This window comes from Myxine glutinosa, chromosome 1, assembly GCF_964187855.1.
Source record: "Myxine glutinosa chromosome 1, kmMyxGlut1.1, whole genome shotgun sequence".
NCBI classification, from domain to species: Eukaryota; Metazoa; Chordata; class Myxini; order Myxiniformes; family Myxinidae; genus Myxine; species Myxine glutinosa.
Window position 1 is genome coordinate 367,094,548 of NC_136261.1, and position 17,723 is coordinate 367,112,270.

The following is a 17,723-nucleotide window of genomic DNA, read 5'->3' on the forward strand; positions in this document are numbered from 1 at the left end:
GGTTCCAACATCACGGAACCCCGCGCCCTGGCCGGAGAGGCCAACAAGTTTTTCGCGACCTGCGACACGCAGTCGGTTTACGGTGCTGCCGTAGTGGATCCCGGTGCAGAGGCTACAGCGCCCCCGGCTTCCCTCGTGGCCGCTGCTGCGCCCCGCCCACTACCGCCGCCGCCACCACCACCGCCGCCGGCATGGCCGCCGCGGCCGCCACAAACCTGGTGCTACTACCATTGCCAGGTTCGGCCACAAGGCTAAAACGTGCCGCCCGCCGTGTTCTTTTGACGGGTCGGGAAACGACCGGGCCGGCGCTCACTTGCGGCCCTGAGCGTCGGCATTCCGGCAGCCTGGCAGCCTCCTGTTCATCATGGACACCTTGTCCGGGCGCTGTTTTCTTTGCGACACGGGAGCGCAGGTAAGTATCCTACCTGCCTCCGCGTCCGACAAGCAAGCCGCGGGCCGGGGCCCTGCTTTGCTTGCCGCCAACGATACACCCATCCACACATTCGGGAAGCGTTGCCTCTCACTGCGGTTCGGAGGGCAGCGCTTTCAATTGTCGTTTGTCACCGTCAGCGTGCCAATGGCCCTGCTCGGCGTGGACTTCCTATGTGCGCATGGGCTGTTGGTCGACGTTAAGCGCAGCCGTCTCGTCCAGGCCGAAACTTTCACCTCGCTCGCTTGTTCGCTGAGCGGCTCATTGAGCAGCTCGCTGAGCGGCTCACCGAGCAGCTTGCCAAGCGGCTTGCTGAAAGGTTCCGTCCCGGCGAGGTTAGTCTGCACGCTTCCGGCAGCGGACGAGTTTACCCGCCACCTCGCCAGTTTCCCGGCCCTTACGCGGCCCACCTTCTCAGCGGTGGCCGTCAAACACGGGGTGGAGCACCATATCCCCATGGTTGGGCCGCCGGTCTACGCCCGGGCACGCCGACTCGACCCCACGAAGCTCGCCGTGGCGAAAGCGGGGTTCGCCACGCTGGAGCGGCTGGGGATCGAACGGTGCTCCAACAGTGCTTGGGCTTCTCCTCTGCACATTGTGCCAAAGCCCGGCGGAGGATGGCGGCCGTGCGGTGACTACCGCCGGCTCAATGATGCCACCACCCCCGACCGCTACCCGGTCCCGCATATCCAGGACTTTTCTGCCCGGTTGGCAAACACGACCGTGTTCTCCAAGGTGGACCTCATCCGGGGCTACCACCAGGTCCCCGTCCAACCGGACGATGTCCCAAAGACGGCCGTCATCACCGCTTTCGGCCTCTTCGAGTTCCTGCGAATGCCTTTTGGGTTGAAGAATGCGGCCCAGGCATTCCAACGGCTCATGGACAGCGTCTTGCGCGCTTACCTTTAATCTATGTCTACCTGGACGACATCCTAGTCGCGAGCGCGTCCCGGGAGGAGAACCTGCTCCACCTCCGCACGCTTTTCGAATGCCTGGGCCAGCATGGCCTGATCATCAACCCCGCAAAGTGCCATTTCAGCGTCGCCGCCATCGACTTCTTGGGGCACCGCATCACCAGGCACGGGGCCGTCTCTTTACCGGCCAAGGTGGAGGCAGTCAGGGATTTCCCATGCCCCCGCACGATCAAGGGGCTCCAGGAGTTCCTGGGCATGGTAAATTTTTACCACCGCTTCATGCCCCACGTCGCCCAGCTCCTCCGCCCCCTGCACGAGGCCCTCCGGGGCAAGCTGGGCAAAGGTGACATCGCCTGGTCGGAGCCGATGGCCGCGGCGTTTGTGGGCGCAAAGCTGGCCCTGGCCAACGCCACCATGCTGGCGCACCCGACGCCCGATGCACCGATCGCCCTAAACCACCGACGCGTCGGACTACGCAGTGGGCGCGGTGCACGAGCAGTGGGTGCGTGGTGCTTGGCAGCCGCTGGCGTTTTTTAGCCGGCAGCTTCGCCCGCATGAACGCCGCTACAGCACCTTCGACCGCGAGCTGCTCGGGCTCCACCTGGCAGTCCGACACTTCCGCCATCTGCTCGAAGGCCGACCGTTCACGGCTTTCGTCGACCACAAGCCCCTTGTGTTCGCGATGGCCAAGGTCGCCGAGCCATGGTCGGCACGGCAGCAGCGTCACCTCTCTGCCGTGTCCGAGTACACGACGGACATCCGTCACGTCGCGGGTAAAGACAACCCGGTGGCGGATTGTCTTTCCCGGTCCGTCGCGCACGCGGTCCACCTCGGGATCGACTATGCCCGTATGGCAGAGGACCAGACCGCCGACCCCGGCATCCAGGCCTTGCGGACCGCCGTCACGGGCCTCCGTGTCACCGAGGTGCCGTTCGACGTCGCGTGCGCGGTCCTCCTGTGCGATGTCTCCCTCGGCCGGCCTCGCCCCATCGTGCCCGCTGGCTGGCAGTGCCCGGTTTTCGACGCCATCCACTGCCTGTCCCACCCAGGCACGAAGGCCTCCCAGAAGCTCGTCGTGGCGAAGTTCGTCTGGCATGGCCTCAGGAAGGACGTCCGCGACTGGGCCAGGATGTGCCTCGCGTGCCAGCGCGCAAAGGTCCACCGCCACACCCAGGCCCCGTTGGCCCCGTTTACGGTGCCCGAGCGTCGGTTCGACCACGTCCACGTCGACTTGGTGGGACCTCTGCCCCCCTCGCGGGGGTTCACCCACCTCCTCACCATGGTGGACCGCACCACACGGTGGCCGGAGGCCGTGCCATTGGCGGCGACGTCTGCGGCGGATGTGGCACAAGCCTTCATCGCCACTTGGGTTGCCCGGTTTGGCGCCCCCTCGGACATCTCGTCCGACTGCGGCCCCCAGTTCACCTCGGAGCTCTGGGGCATGGTGGCGCAAGGGCTCGGCGTCAAACTGCACCGCACCACGGCCTACCACCCCCAGGCCAATGGCCTGTGCGAGCGCTTTCATCGCTCGATGAAGGCCGTGCTCCGGGCCAGCCTCCGCGACGGCAGCTGGGCCGACAGGCTCCCTGGGTCCTGCTGGGCCTCAGGACGGCGCCCAAGGACGACCTGCGCAAGTCCTCGGCGGAGCTGGTCTTCGGGCAACCACTGCGGGTACCGGGAGAATTTATCCCCGACTCAATGGCTCCTTGGTCCGCGGCGCAACAGCGCTCCACCCTGCAGGAGACCGCCCGGAGGTTCGCCCCGGTGCCGACGGCACACCACGGTTGCCCGTCCTCCCACGTCGCCCCGGAGCTTCGCACGGCAGAGTACGTCTTCGTCCGGCACGACGCCCACCGGGCACCGCTACGGCCCCCGTACGACGGGCCCTTCCGCTTGCTGGAGACTGAGGACAAATATTTCACCGTCGACATCGGCGGTGCCCCGGATCGTATCTCCGTGGACCGCCTCAAGCCGGCCCACCTCGATTTGGACCACCCCCCGCAAGCAGCTCTGCCTCCGCGTCGAGGCCGCCCCCTGGCGGTCAGACCCCTGGCACCCTCCAGCCCCGCCGTCCCGCTACCCCCCAGCCCTGCACGCATCGCCAGGGGGCATTTCGGCCAGGCCATCCGGCTTCCCCGCAAGCTCACCCTTCAGGTGCGCGGGCATTCTGGGGGGGCGCGTGTGGCAGGCACAAGGGACAATAATTCCGTGCACCAGTGGGTGGCGCGAGCGTCCAGGCGGGGAACTGAAATGCATGCCCCGCCTTTCGGCCGATCGGCCACGCCCGGGGGCAAGGCGTGGCCTCGGGAGATATATGCGGGCTCTAAGCTCGAGCCCGCCCAGTGCTGAAGTGCGAGCTCTGAATAAAGACTCTTGTTGTATCAACGCGTTGTGGCCTACCTCTCTGGCAATCGAGTCTCGTGTGTGCACAGCACCACAGGGCTTTGTATATTGTAAAATAATTTGCGTCACCCGATGAAGATCTGTTTATTTCGACTTATATAAAACATGAAGGTGGTTGTTAATTTACAGGTGGAGTAAAACAAGACCAAAAGTCTAACAGCGGCGTAGCCGGGCTTGTAAAATATTATAAACCACAAACACACATGATTAGCTTTTTAAACAGTCGCTAATGCTGTTTATAACATTAAACAAAGAAATTTGGAGGAATCCCAACATCTGTGAGGTACGTTTTACTTACAGAACTGAGGGCAGATCTACTGTAATCTATATACCTCACAAGGGTTGGGTTAATAACAAGCTATCAAAAAACCGAGGCTAATTCCTTACTTCCGCGGTTGGTAGTACCGTACACCACTTATCATTGAATAATGAACCATACACCGCTTCAATCCATTAACTCTGTATTCACGACATTGGGATTAAAGTTTTATGGTTATAATTACTATATTTTTGTTATTATTATTATGAAAACGAGACTACTGAAACGATACACGACTGTATTAGGAAACCTGTGCTTAATTTGTCCGAAGCGGTCCAAAGGTGAGGCATGAAGCCTAAGGCCTATATGTACCGTATTGTGGGAAGAGCCGTAACGCCGATGCTTTTGATATTTGATGATCATTTTAACAATCGGTTTGTTTGTGTTTCACACTGAATTAAAAACGTACAGGTAGAGCATGGTGATTGTGATATACGACAGGTTCGACGATATGTTCGGCCTGAACAAAATTGGAATCAAAATGGCGGAGTGTGGAGAGATAGAGATCAGTGGTGGAGAGTCAGCCACCGTAATGACATCAGACGTAATCATATCACCCTGTCATGTGACCAGATCCTCAGCTCTGATTGGTATACGTTTGAGGGGACATACATACATACGTATATACGGACAGACAAACACTGTTCGAGCCGGTTTTGCCCTATGGCCTGCGCCATAAAGATTAACTTGGGAATGCAACACTGCAATGATAGACCCAATGTCCTCCTCACTTCCTTGTTTAAGGTCGTGCCGTATCGTGTGACCACGTGTTTCCCTCAATGTAGTCCCACAAAATCGTTGAACCCTTTGTTTACTAATTTTCATTCTGCATTCGCCATATACATTTGAATGTGAGTTGTTCAATTCCCGACAGAGCATCCTAGTTTACACAGTAATATTGTTACATCATAAAAATATTCTGGCAAACATTGTGAAAATCCATTTTTGTAGGGTTTTATAAACAACATTAAAATACTATTTAATAATAACCATTTTTATGCCTCCGCCCCCGGAGGTGGCCGGAGGCTTTACGTTTTCGTTATTCTGTCCGTCCGTCCGTACGGGCTAAACCTCGTTTTTCTCAGCAACCACATGTCCTATTGAGACAAAACTTTCAGGGTAGGAGCAACACCCATGTAGAATACTTTCATGATAACTGTGACGTCATACGTCACGTGGTATGGCAGCCATCTTGGATTAAATGCATATAATAATAAAAAGATTTCTCAGAAACCGCTGAATGGAAAAATTTGAAACTTGGCAGATTGTCAAGTACTCCAAATGTGGAACAAAAGCATGATAATGATGACATCATAGGTGAAGTGGTATATCAGCCATTAATGTTTTAATTGAATGCCATATCCAAAAAATCTGAAATTGCATTCACATGATCTATAACCCACTTGTATTGAAATATTAAATGTATGGCATCATAGGTCACATGATTTGGCAGCCATATTTAATCTATTTAATCTAAAAAAAATTTTTAATCTTCTTCCAAACCACCAAAGCGATCAACTCAAAACTTTGTGTGTCATTGACTAGGCATGATGTTTTAAAGTTGATCACACAAACATCATCAGTCACATGGTGAGGCAGCCATATTGGATCAAATGAAAATATTAAACAATTATATCTGAGAAACCGCTTACCCTATTGATGCAAAACTTTACAAATGTCATCTAACATCATTGCTGCATATAGCTTGAAAATGATGACATCATAGGTCACATGGTTTGGCAGCCATCTTGGATAGAAAAACGAACCTTATCCAGTCAGCACAAAACTTCACAAATGTGATCCCTTACTCATACATATGTTGAGTGTACATTTTTGACGTCATATGTCACGTGCTTTGGCAGCCATATTAGCTTGAAAGCCAATTTTTACAACCCCTCCTCCGAAACGGCTTCACCGATCGATGTGAAACCTGTCATGTCTGGTAAAAATGTGGTACTTGAGAACAGCTGAAGGGATTTAAATCAAACTTGTTTATTTTTAGGACAGTGAATTAGGGCATCTACCCATTGTCACGAGCAGGGACTATGAGGAGGCATATTGGCAACGGAGTCACATTGCTCGATTTGTATAACATTAAAAAAAGTTATGATATTTAACAAATTAACATGATAAATGTCGAAATGTTTCAATAGCAATTAATAAGCATGCAATTGTTTCTGATATTGTTTTAGTTGTTTCTAAAACCCTACAATATAATGTTTTCATAACCTTCGGCTAAAACCTTTTGCCAATGTACTAAAAATATTTTTAGTCGCTGCAATTACCATTGAATAAGGAAGTACAAGAATTACCATTGAACAAGCATTCTGAGTATTGCGCTGCAATACATGTCCCCTACCGGCAGTCTGTCGTCCGGAAAACTGTTGGGGAAATTCCCAAAGTTCAAAGTGCCATAACTTTGTCAAAAATGATCGAAACGTCGTGAAGTTCGAACTTGATCTGTAACTTATCATGAGGAAACCATGTACCAAGTTTGAAATCATTAGCATTAAGAGTTTAGAAAAAAGGTCCGGAAAACTGTTCTTTGCGTGATGGACGGACTGACAGACGGACAGACTGAAAAACGGAGGGACGGAATGCAAACCTAGAGTCCTCTCCGGTGTACACCGGTAGGGGACTAATAAGGAAGTACATTTGAGGTGGCCAGTCTGGGTTTGATTCCTGACCTGACTAAAAGATGTCGGATTGGTGTTTCTCAAGCAGAGCTTCGCATCACAAGGTGTGCCGACCCTCGGATGGGTGTTGGGTCTCTTAGAATTAGTTGGTGGATGAAGCAAATCCAACACTGTCTTTCACGCAAAGTCGGCGAGTTGTCGCCAGAACCCAGACTGAGCAAAATCATATTTCCTGCCACCTTCAGTCAAACATCAGACCTCTCCAGCTCATTGTGAATTACTTCGACCTAAAACTTTCTCCATTAAAGTAGTAGTGGTAGTAATAGTGGTAGTAGTAGTAATAGTGGTAGTAGTAGTAATAGTGGTAGTAGTAGACACACACGCACACAGATTACAACAGATGCCATTACTTTTCTCTATGCAGTCAGTGGGGCACTTTTGGGGATAGATACCCCTTCCCCACCTTTTCCCTCGACAAGATGCAAACTCACAGGGCTTGTGTGTCCTCTATCCTATTAATGCTGAGCATCAACCAAGGAAGCAGCACGTACCATTTTTGAAGTCTGCGATACGACTCAGTCGGGTTGCGAATCGAACTGCTGACTCCCAGATTCAGAGCGGACGCTCTAACCATGACACCACTGAGTCTGTGCATCTCATTCACGTACCCCATTTTTAATACCCCTGTATACGGTCCCCTCAAGATACCACATAATTATCTGTCACTTGCAAAAATTTCTCTGCGTGTTGAAATCAAACTTTACTCTCAAACACCTTTGCTGTAACTTGTGGCCGTTTGGATTCTTTTTTTCAATAACTACCTGTTGCTCTCTATATTCTCAAATGTAACCCAAACTCAACGCACAAAAAACCTTACTTCTGACCCCGGCAAAAACACGACCTTTCCCATCAATCCAAGCAGCCTTGTCAGGGAACAAGGGCTCGTGCTGGCACGCAGAGAGGCCTGATGGGAATTTCTCGTGCTCTCTGGCAGTGCGGTGCAATTAGTACCAGACTTCAACGCGAACACAGTTACAGCAATTCAGACATCCTCGCCGGGCAATGAGCACCGACGACGCGACAATCCACATTTCATGATGAGCAACAGTCACTAATAAATCCAATAAGGTATCCACCGGCTTCTTGGACATTCGAGGACGAAGGAAGGGAAAATTTTTCCTGTTTTCGTCTCGGTTGAGATTGCAACAGAACCTACTCAACTTGTCCGACCACCGGATGCTCCAAACAGATTAATTGGCCTTATAGTAAAGTTGGTCGAGTATCACTGTTGGAACCCATCTGTGGATCGGTCCCATCGGCCGATGGGTCTGCATTGTCATTTCTCGTGCATCCACAGATGGGTCAGACCCATCGGCCGATGGGACCGATCCACAGATGGGTTCCAACATCACCATGGTGGTAACGGCACCGTAACTGTTTCTTGAGGAGCTGTTTATTAGTACTCCCCAACAAGTCTCGTCTGCCGACACCAAGGAAGTGACGGGACACGTTCCCACACTGGAATGGTTCATCCCTCGTTCCCATAACAAAGAACATAGAGAACTGCAGTCATAGCAGCAAAATAACAACTGCAGGGATTGTGCATGATAATGGCTGGAATCAACAGGAACGTTGATCGAGGTATCCCAACTGCTGTGGGAAGCAAGGAGAGGCTGATGTTTCGGGTGTTAACCCTTTGTGAACCTTTTTGTTCCGACGAAGGCTTAAGGCTTGAAACCTTGATTCCCACGGCGGTTGGCATACCTCGATCCAAGTCCTATGGATTTCATCCATTGTCCTACCTGTCAGCCAATACAGCTCGACATGAGCCTACACCAGCAACACTAGTCCCTCATTCTACGTTGCGCACGATAGTCTGCCATTTTCTGCTCCAAGACACAAGTGGCACCAATCTTCCTCTGAACAACGGCGTTTGGCCAAGATGGTGTCCTTCGCGAACACTCAAGACACCTGTGCAGTGCAAATGTGTAGTGAAAAGACAAGACACCTGTGTAGTGAAACCAAAGCTTTCAGAATCATTGGAATCTCCCACAATGAAGCTAACTCCGAGGGCCTCTCACTCACTCACCGCAGGGAGGTAGGTGGTCTTTTTGTTTTCTACCGACTCCTCTCTGGCCTTGCCCCCCCAGCTCTCTCTGTGCTCTGTCCCCCAAATATTCCTACAGGTCGCACAAGATCTGCCAGCAACCCTCTGATGGTTAAACTGCCAAAATCAAGACTCTCTGCTCACCTTCACTCCTTCATTCCCCTTTTCTCCCGCCTCTGGAACAAACTCCCTCACTCCCTTCAATCCCACTCCTCCCTCCAGGTCTTTAAAACAGTTCTTCACCACCATCTCTTATCTTCCCCCATCCAAAACCTTGATCTTTTCTACCTACGTTAATTCACCCCAGATCCACTTTTTTGAAATTCCGACTTCTTTCCTGGAAGTCCTAGCAGTGTCCATGTGTTTATACCTCTCCCACCCCCCATTTCTCATGCCTCCTCCCCCCAAGCCCTCTCCCTCCCACAGATCCCCTGATGTCCCTGCTCTCAAATGTTGTGCTCGTGTGCTTCGCTCTCTCTCCCAATCTTGTCTCCCGCTCCCTTTATCTTATGTTTTAGGAGTCAGTTTGTCTTTTTGTGATTAATGTTAGCTCTTGCAGGAGGCTCGATCTTGTATCCCCCCAAAAAAAAAAAAAAATCTGAATGGATAAAGACAGGCAATCGGGCAGTCTGGGTAAGCCAACTCAAATGGAAGCAGAAAATGCAAGAGTCAATACAAGGCAAATGAAAAAGAAAGCTTCCGATTGTTCAAGACTCTTGTTATCGACTTCGGCTCAGAAAATAGCTCAGCACCCTCCCCACATCTTATTCGCCGGACAACCGCACCACTTGTTCTGGGAACCCAAAGCACGCCACGTCCTTCGACCGTGAATGGTAACCCCACCAAGAGGTCCCTTGAACGGGCCTCAGCAACCATCCAAATCATCTGACCGTTCGTGAGAACGGCAGAGGTTCTTGAGGGCTTTAAATGAGACCATATCCTGTTTTTTTCATTTAACAACTCGCCCGGGGTGCTTCAGCCAACACAAGGCCATCCTGTCCGGCCTTGGTCTCCGCCATCTCCTAACAAAAGTCTCGATGGGAATTTTTCCCATCTTTCCAATTGCATTCGATTTCCCAAACCGAAGTCAAAAGGCAAAACAAAAATTCCAGACAATTATTCCAGACAATCTCCAAACTTCACCCCCTCGTTTTGAATGTTTATTTCCTCAAAGACCTTTCTTGTCGTTCATAACTTGCCATCTATTTTGGTGTCAATAATGGGACCAGTGATTATTGCTGCTCAAAGCCTTTTCAGGAAGTCTTCCCCGATATACTGGCAATGGGAAAGCTCACAAAGGACTTGGTGCTTTCAAGATAAGGAATCACAATCTCTTTGGCTTCGGTCCTACTGCCATAATAAGCTGTACTTATACTTGGAGCAAGCTCAATAAACTCCCATCATTCTGGTGTTTAAAGCAACCATTTCATCCATATTGTCGTGTCTCATCCCTTTGTGATTGGTCATTGTACAAAACAATAATCTGGTTGGTTTCATGTTGTCACAATAATTATTTGGTTGAACATCACTTTCTGGAATTTGAGATGACCTATGACTGTAGGTGTCTCCGCTACCAAAGGTAAGCGGAGGTTATGTTTTCACCCCTGTGAGCAGGCCATCCCCAAAAGTTATGGACGGATTTGGACGAAACTTGGTGGACAGGTTGTGTGTGTGACAAGGACGAAACGATTCGATTTTGGTGAAGATCTGAATATGGATTTGGATAACAGAATTATTTAATTTTAAAGTGTTTCTTCACCATTGGGAGATAGGGCCAAAAACTATACATAACAGGATATCTCAAAAAGTTATGGATGGATTTGGACGAAACTTGATGGAGAGGTTGGGTGTGTGACACGGACGATTCGATTCGATTTTGGTGGAGATCTGAATATGGATTTAGATATCAGAATTATTTAATTTGTAAGTGATTCTTCACCATTGGGAGATAGGGCCAAATACGATACATAGCAGGACATCCCCAAAAGTTATGGACGGATTTGGACGAAACTTGGTGGACAGGTTGTGTGTGTGACAAGGACGAAACGATTCGATTTTGGTGAAGATCTGAATATGGATTTGGATAACAGAATTATTTAATTTTTAAGTGATTCTTCACCATTGGGAGATCGGGCCAAGTACGATACATAGCAGGATATCTCAAAAAGCTATGGATGGATTTGGACGAAACGTGATTGAGAGGTTGTGTGTGTGTGACAAGGAAGAATCGATTCGATTTTGGTGAAGATCTGAATATGGATTTGGATAACAGAATTATTTAATTTTTAAGTGATTCTTCACCATTGGGAGATAGGGCCAAAAACTATACATAGCAGGATATCTCAAAAAGTTATGGATGGATTTGGACGAAACTTGATGGAGAGGTTGGGTGTGTGACACGGACGATTCGATTCGATTTTGGTGGAGATCTGAATATGGATTTAGATGTCAGAATTATTTAATTTGTAAGTGATTCTTCACCATTGGGAGATAGGGCCAAATACGATACATAGCAGGACATCCCCAAAAGTTATGGACGGATTTGGACGAAACTTGGTGGACAGATCGAGTGTGTGACAAGGACGAAACGATTCAATTTTGGTGAAGATTGGAATATGGATTTGGATATCAGAATTATTTAATTTTTAAGTGATTCTTCACCATTGGGAGATAGGGCCAAAAACGATACATAGCGGGATATCTCAAAAAGTTCTGGATGGATTTGGACGAAACTTGATGGAGAGGTTGTGTGTGTGACAAGGAAGAATCGATTCGATTTTGGTGAAGGTCTGAATATGGATTTAGATATCAGAATTATTTAATTTTTAAGTGATTCTTCACCATTGGGAGATAGGGCCAAAAACTATACATAGCAGGATATCTCAAAAAGGTGTGGACGGATTTGGACGAAACTTGTAGGACCGGTTGGGTGTGTGACAAGAACAAGCCGATTCGGTTTTGTTTAAGATCTGGATGCAGATCCGGCTTATCAGTGAGATACAAAACAAACTGTTCAGCCTGGTGGATGTATACGCTCTAACGAGTGCCGTTCCACTTTGATAAAATATTTTTGCAAAATTGTTGCTGTAAATTTGGTTCTGTTCAAATAAACCTAAAAGTTTCCAAGAAGTGTCGAAGTTATTGAACTAGCTGAACACTATAGCATGGAATGGAAGAACTAGGGGGATAGGGGGAGGTGAAGAGCGTCAGCCTGGATATCTTCAGGATGGTTATTAATTTCAGAGAAGATGATTTCTTGGCTTTCATGAATATCTAGCTTATTGTTGAGTTATTATGTATTCAAGTAAAATTGTAAAAATGGCATTTTAAAAATAAATCTAATCCATGACGTTATCATTATTGCATACGGTACTTATTGTTTGCTTGTGTGCAAGATTGCAGGGAAATCCTTTTGAAAACAAAGCATCAGGGTGTTACAAGCAATGAGGAAGTGTGACTGCTCTGACAAGCAGTCACAACATCAGCATCGACATTTCAGCTTCCAAAGGTGACACTTTTATCGATCTATAATCACACTTCCAGCCGTAGGAACGCTTCGAACACAACACCTTTATTGGCCCGACCGTCCATCTTTGCTGCCAAGTTAACCCTGTTCTCGTTACCATTCCCTTCAAAAAGAAAATCCCAGATATAATGTTCATTCCAGGTAAAAGATAGAACAATAAAGCACGCCATTCGCCCATAGCTCGAAAAATGTAATTAGACTAGGACTCACACTTCCACGCAGACCGAGAACTACAAGGCATACTCCACATCACATCCATAACTTGAAATATTGCACAATGGATACTTCTCATCGATCATGGAAATGGAATGAGCACTGCGAGGCACCCTATTTATTAATCCAAAGGGCAACCACTTAAAATGGCACGAAATTAATTCCATCAGCAAAACAGTCAAAACGAGAACGTCACTCAGCAGAGCGCATACCTCCACCTGGCTGAACAGTTTATGGTTTCTATCCTACTGATAGGCAGGATCTGGATTCGGACCTGAACCAAAATCTAATTGGCTTGTTCTTGTCACCTAACTAACTCATCCACCGAGTTTAGTCACAACTCGTCCATAACTTATTTAAATATCATGCCATATATCGCTTTTCACCCGATCTCTCAATGGTGAAGAATCACTTAAAAATTAAATAAGTCTCGTATCCCAATCCATTTTCAGATCTTCACCAAAATCGAATCGTTTTGTCCTTGTCACACACCCAACCTGTCCACCAAGTTTAGTCCAAATCCGTCCACAACGTTTTGAGATATCCTGCTATGTATCGTTTTTGGCCCGATCTCCCAATGGTGAAGAAGCACTTAAAAATTAAATAATTCTGGTATCCAAATCCATATTCAGATCTTCACTAAAATCGAATCCATTAGTCCTTATCACATACCCAACCGGTCCACCAAGTTTCGTGCAAATCCGTCCACAACTTTTTGAGATATCCTGCTATGTATAGTTTTTGGTCCCATCTCCCAATGGTGAAGAATCACTTAAAACATTCCAGTAGCCGGATCCGAATCCGGATCTTCACCAAAATCTAATCATTTCGTCCTTGTCATATACGCTACCTCTCTTCCAAATTTTGTTTGAATCCGTCCACAACCTTTTGAGAGACCTTGTTCACAGTCAGACAAACAGACAGACAGGGGTGAAAACATAACCTCCATCCATCTTCGGTGTCGGAGATAACTATCGTCTCCACAAAGCGACGGTAAACAGTGTTAAACACCATCGTGTGTTCTTTCCAGCCATGACCAAAAGGAAGAAGACATCACTCTGTTGAGTTAGAGTTGATTAGCGGTAACCTACCCTTACCCGCATTATCCTTGAAGAAATAAACAGAAAGAAGAACACGAGCACATTGTTTCAAGGACAATCGTCATCACTTGAGACGCATTACGGCACATCAGTGGAGATAATTAGCGAGTGCTGGCATTCCTTTGGGCATAGACGCACAATGATCGACCATCAAAGCATTCAAGCCAGTAGGGTAGAAGGGGTTGCCCTCTCTAGGGGATGTACTGTCATTTAAGCCTGAGTTGGCACAACAAGGCGGCTCGCCAACAGAGTGAGAGCAACACCCGCACAAACAACTGTGAGGTCCAAAAAAACGTCCAGAAGTCGAGGAACATGACCCTAACATCAACACCGGCAACATTAGCGTTATGGTACTTGGAAGTGGAGTGAAGGTACTCACAAAAACGTCCATCACAAAGTGGTCCAACGCCGTCTCCAAGCTGTCCAGTTTCGTGCTGATGCTCATTGTGGCCCAAACTGAATGTGCACAAGAAGCCCAAAGCTGCCGTGTGTGGTCCTCCTGTTATCTCTTCGCCCTCGCCCTCTTCCTTTCTCTCTTTCTGCCTATCCCTCCGCTTCGCCCATCAGGATTCCAGCGGACACATCCAGCAGCATTTGTTCTCAAACTCCTGCGGTGAATTGCATCGCGGACGGTCAGCGGTTCAGCAGCAAAAATGGGACGGAACGGGCAGAGATGGGATTCTGAAGCTCGCAGCGGTGAGGTCGCTGGCACGAGAACATGGAGATGGGAGGGGTAGTCATTTGGAGATGCACAAGGGGGGTTTAGGGGAGGCGGTGGGCAGGGGCTCCCCGTCAGACGAGTTTCATTGACTCCAGAGTGGTTAACGGTTGCATTCTGGTGTCTCCGCTCAGTCTCCAACCAAAGTGTTTGTACAACCATGGAATAACCCCCCTTCCGATTATGACGATATTCCCGATATGATCGCGATGTTCCCTTGGAGTTTACTGAAATAAAATAAGAGACAAACTCCTGTTTATAGCGAGCGCTTCATCACCATCAGTTTCTGTCTCGGTGTCTTTCTTTGCCCTTTCTTTGGCCTGATGCTTTGCCATCTCCGTTGCCATGGTGATGGCAAGAGGCTGTCAGAATGACCCGCTCTCAGCGCAGAGTACAGGCGTGCCTTCGGCAAGCAGGGCGAGAATGGAATTTGGAAAGAAAAAAAAAAAGTTCCATTGTGTGTTGTTATTGATTGAATTGGAGTTCGCCAGAAAAGTTTGCACGAAAAAAAAAAGTGCTTCTTTCATTATCGATGACGTCATTGCACGGTTGTCCGACCAACTCTTTTTTTTGTATTTGACCAACTTTGGTAGGAATTTTTCTCTTTCAGAGAAATTGCTTTTTTGCTTTTTTTGCTTTGCTTTTTCTTTTGCTTTTTTTGCTTTGCTTTTTTGCTTTTCTTTTTTTGCTTTGCTTTTTTTCTTTTGCTTTCTTGCTTTGCTTTTTCCTTTTTTTGCTTTGCTTTTTTGCTTTTTCTCTTTTTTTTCTTTGTTTTTTTTTTCATTTTTTTCTTTGCTTTTTTGCTTTTGCTTTTTTCTCTTTGAAATAAACTACTTGCAATGGATCAACTCTGAGATTGATCTGAACCCTGTCGGAAATGTCCATCTGAAGATTCGGTACGTACGGGATGATATAACCGAGAACACTTGCGTGACATCATTCTGGGAATGCAGTGAGTAAATCTGGAATTGAGCAGCTGTATATAGGATAGGTCAAAGCAAATGAACTGAACTTTGAACCGACTATTTTGGGTTAAATTCCCCACTGGATCATACAAATTCACCCTTGTGCCTTATAGGCAGATCGTTGCATCAATGAGTCCATTGGAAGGACATTTACCCTAGATACTGTAGGTGTACTCCTGTGTATACCCATCAGTACAGAATGCCTAAAATTCCCAGGGGTACATATTTCTAGGGTTAAGCTGGGGTTTCAATCGTTATTTTGGGTGCGGAAGATCCCACAGTGTCGTTCGAAAAGGTAGGAGAATGTAAGTGTGCTGGAATTATGGCCACATTTCAAATTGCTGGCCAGATGTGTAAGGGCAACGTTGTTTGCTTGTTTGGCTGTAATCAGGATATCTCAAAAAGTTGTGGATGGATTATGACAAAACTTGGTGGATGAGTTGAGTAAGTGACAAGAACAAACCGATTAGATTTTGGTTTAGGTCAGCAGATCCAGCCTATCAGTGGCTACAACACGTAAACTGTTCCGCCTGGCGGAGGTATGCTCTCTACCGAGAGTTATTCTAGTTATCCACCCCTTGAGCAGCAGGAGACGAGGTTTTGCAATCACTTCTGTGTGTCTGTCTGTGTGTGCGTGTGTGTGTTCGGGCCATAACTTTTTACCATTTGAGCTATTGGCATCAAATTTTCCACATAGCTTTATTTTGTCAAAAGGTCAAAAGGTTAAAGGTCAGCATGACCTAAAATCAATTTTCATCTGACTGATCTGAAATTTTAAGAATTTGCATATTGGGTCATTGAATTGGCTCCCGAATCAAAAGCTAGAAGCTGTTTTTTTTAAAGATCAAAACGTCAAAGGTCAAAGTTGCATAAAACCATCAATTTTTACCCGATTGACCTGCCATCTTACTATAATTCACCAAAATGTCCGTCTGTCTGTCTGTCTGTCCGTCCGTTCCCAGGTACCGCAAAAACGGCTGAACCGATCGCAACGATATTTTGGGTGGGTAATCCTGGGACTTCCTGGAGTAAAATAGGCTACATTGTTTTTCCAATTTTCCAATTTTCCAGTTTTTCCAAACACGATGGAATAATATTTACCGACATGAACAGTGATGTGGCTTTTATTGAAATTCTACAAATACTGTTTGGATTTTGATGAGAATTATGAACCTGCCGCGAATGCGGAAGTGGACAGATGACGGCAATGCGCGGGTTTGATAATATCCCAATACAACCGTCATTCAATCGTAATGTTAAATCGTTAAACGTTAATCCTGTTAATCGTTTTGTTAAAGTATCAATTGATGATTGGAATTGAGTGAATACAATTACGATTTTGAATTCGTAATTGTATTCACTCAACCGAACGGAACTTCACATCAGGATTTAAATATTTGTTTATGTCACGAATGTTGTTCAAAGTTTATTTTTTATATTAATGTTATTTAAGTTGCGATTGGAGTTTTGCTGTTTGGAATGAAAAAAGAGATATCGATTTCAAGTGAATGACGGAATGCCATCAGGGTTTTACGTTCTAAGTGTGATATTCGCGGATCGCCATATGCAGATTCGCCATTGACTGGGAATGGAACAAACGTACCCGTTTGTTTGCGAACGGGTACGTTTTTCATGGAAGTTCTTCACGAACTTGCTGTCCATGTCTGACTTGCAACTGAAGGAGCTATCGGGATGTGGAATTTATTGGTTTCATGCTTTGGCATTCGGTTTCTGCATTGTCTGTTAGCTTCTGGCCTCCCACCCGTGCGTACCTCGGGTCCCTCACTAGTTTTTTTTATAATTTGCATATCGGGTCAATTAATTGGTCCCCGAATCAATAGCTAGAAGCTGATTGTTCTTTTTTTTTAGATCAAAAGGTCAAAGGTCAAGGTTACATAAATCGCCAATTTTCAGCCGATTGACCTGAAATTTTAAGAATTTCCATATTGGGTCACAGAATTGGTTCCCGAATCAAAAGCTAGAAGCTTATTGTTCTTTTTTTTAGATCAAAAGGTCAAAGGTCAAGGCTGTGTAAAATCATCAATTTTAACCAGATTGACCTGAAATTTAAAGAATTTGCATATTGGGTCACTGAATTGGTTCACCAATCAAAAGCTAGAAGCTGATTGTTCTTTTTTTTTTTAAGATCAAAACGTCAAAGGTCAAATTTGCATAAAACCATCCATTTTTACCCGATTGACCTGCCCTTTTAAGAATTTGCATATTGGGTCACAGAATTGGTTCACCAATCATTAGCTACAAGCCGATTGTTTTTTTTAGATCAAAAGGTCAAAGGTCAAGGCTGTGTAAGATAACCAATTTTCACCAGATTGACCTGAAATTTTAAGAATTTGCATATTGTGTCACAGAATTGGTTCACCAATCAAAAGCT

The 17,723-nt window shown here is 47.0% G+C and overlaps 1 protein-coding gene across 1 annotated transcript in view; it reads right to left on the reverse strand.

Annotated features, from left to right (window-relative positions):
• Positions 1 to 14,263, reverse strand: part of LOC137414822 (FERM domain-containing protein 4A) — a 300,724-nt gene extending 286,461 nt beyond the window's left edge. The window contains exon 1 of the mRNA XM_068100360.2: positions 14,028 to 14,263. Coding sequence (XP_067956461.2) covers positions 14,028 to 14,093 — 66 coding nt within the window. The 5' untranslated portion in view covers positions 14,094 to 14,263. The remainder of the gene's footprint in view (positions 1 to 14,027) is intronic.
• Positions 14,264 to 17,723: the final 3,460 nt, after the last annotated feature.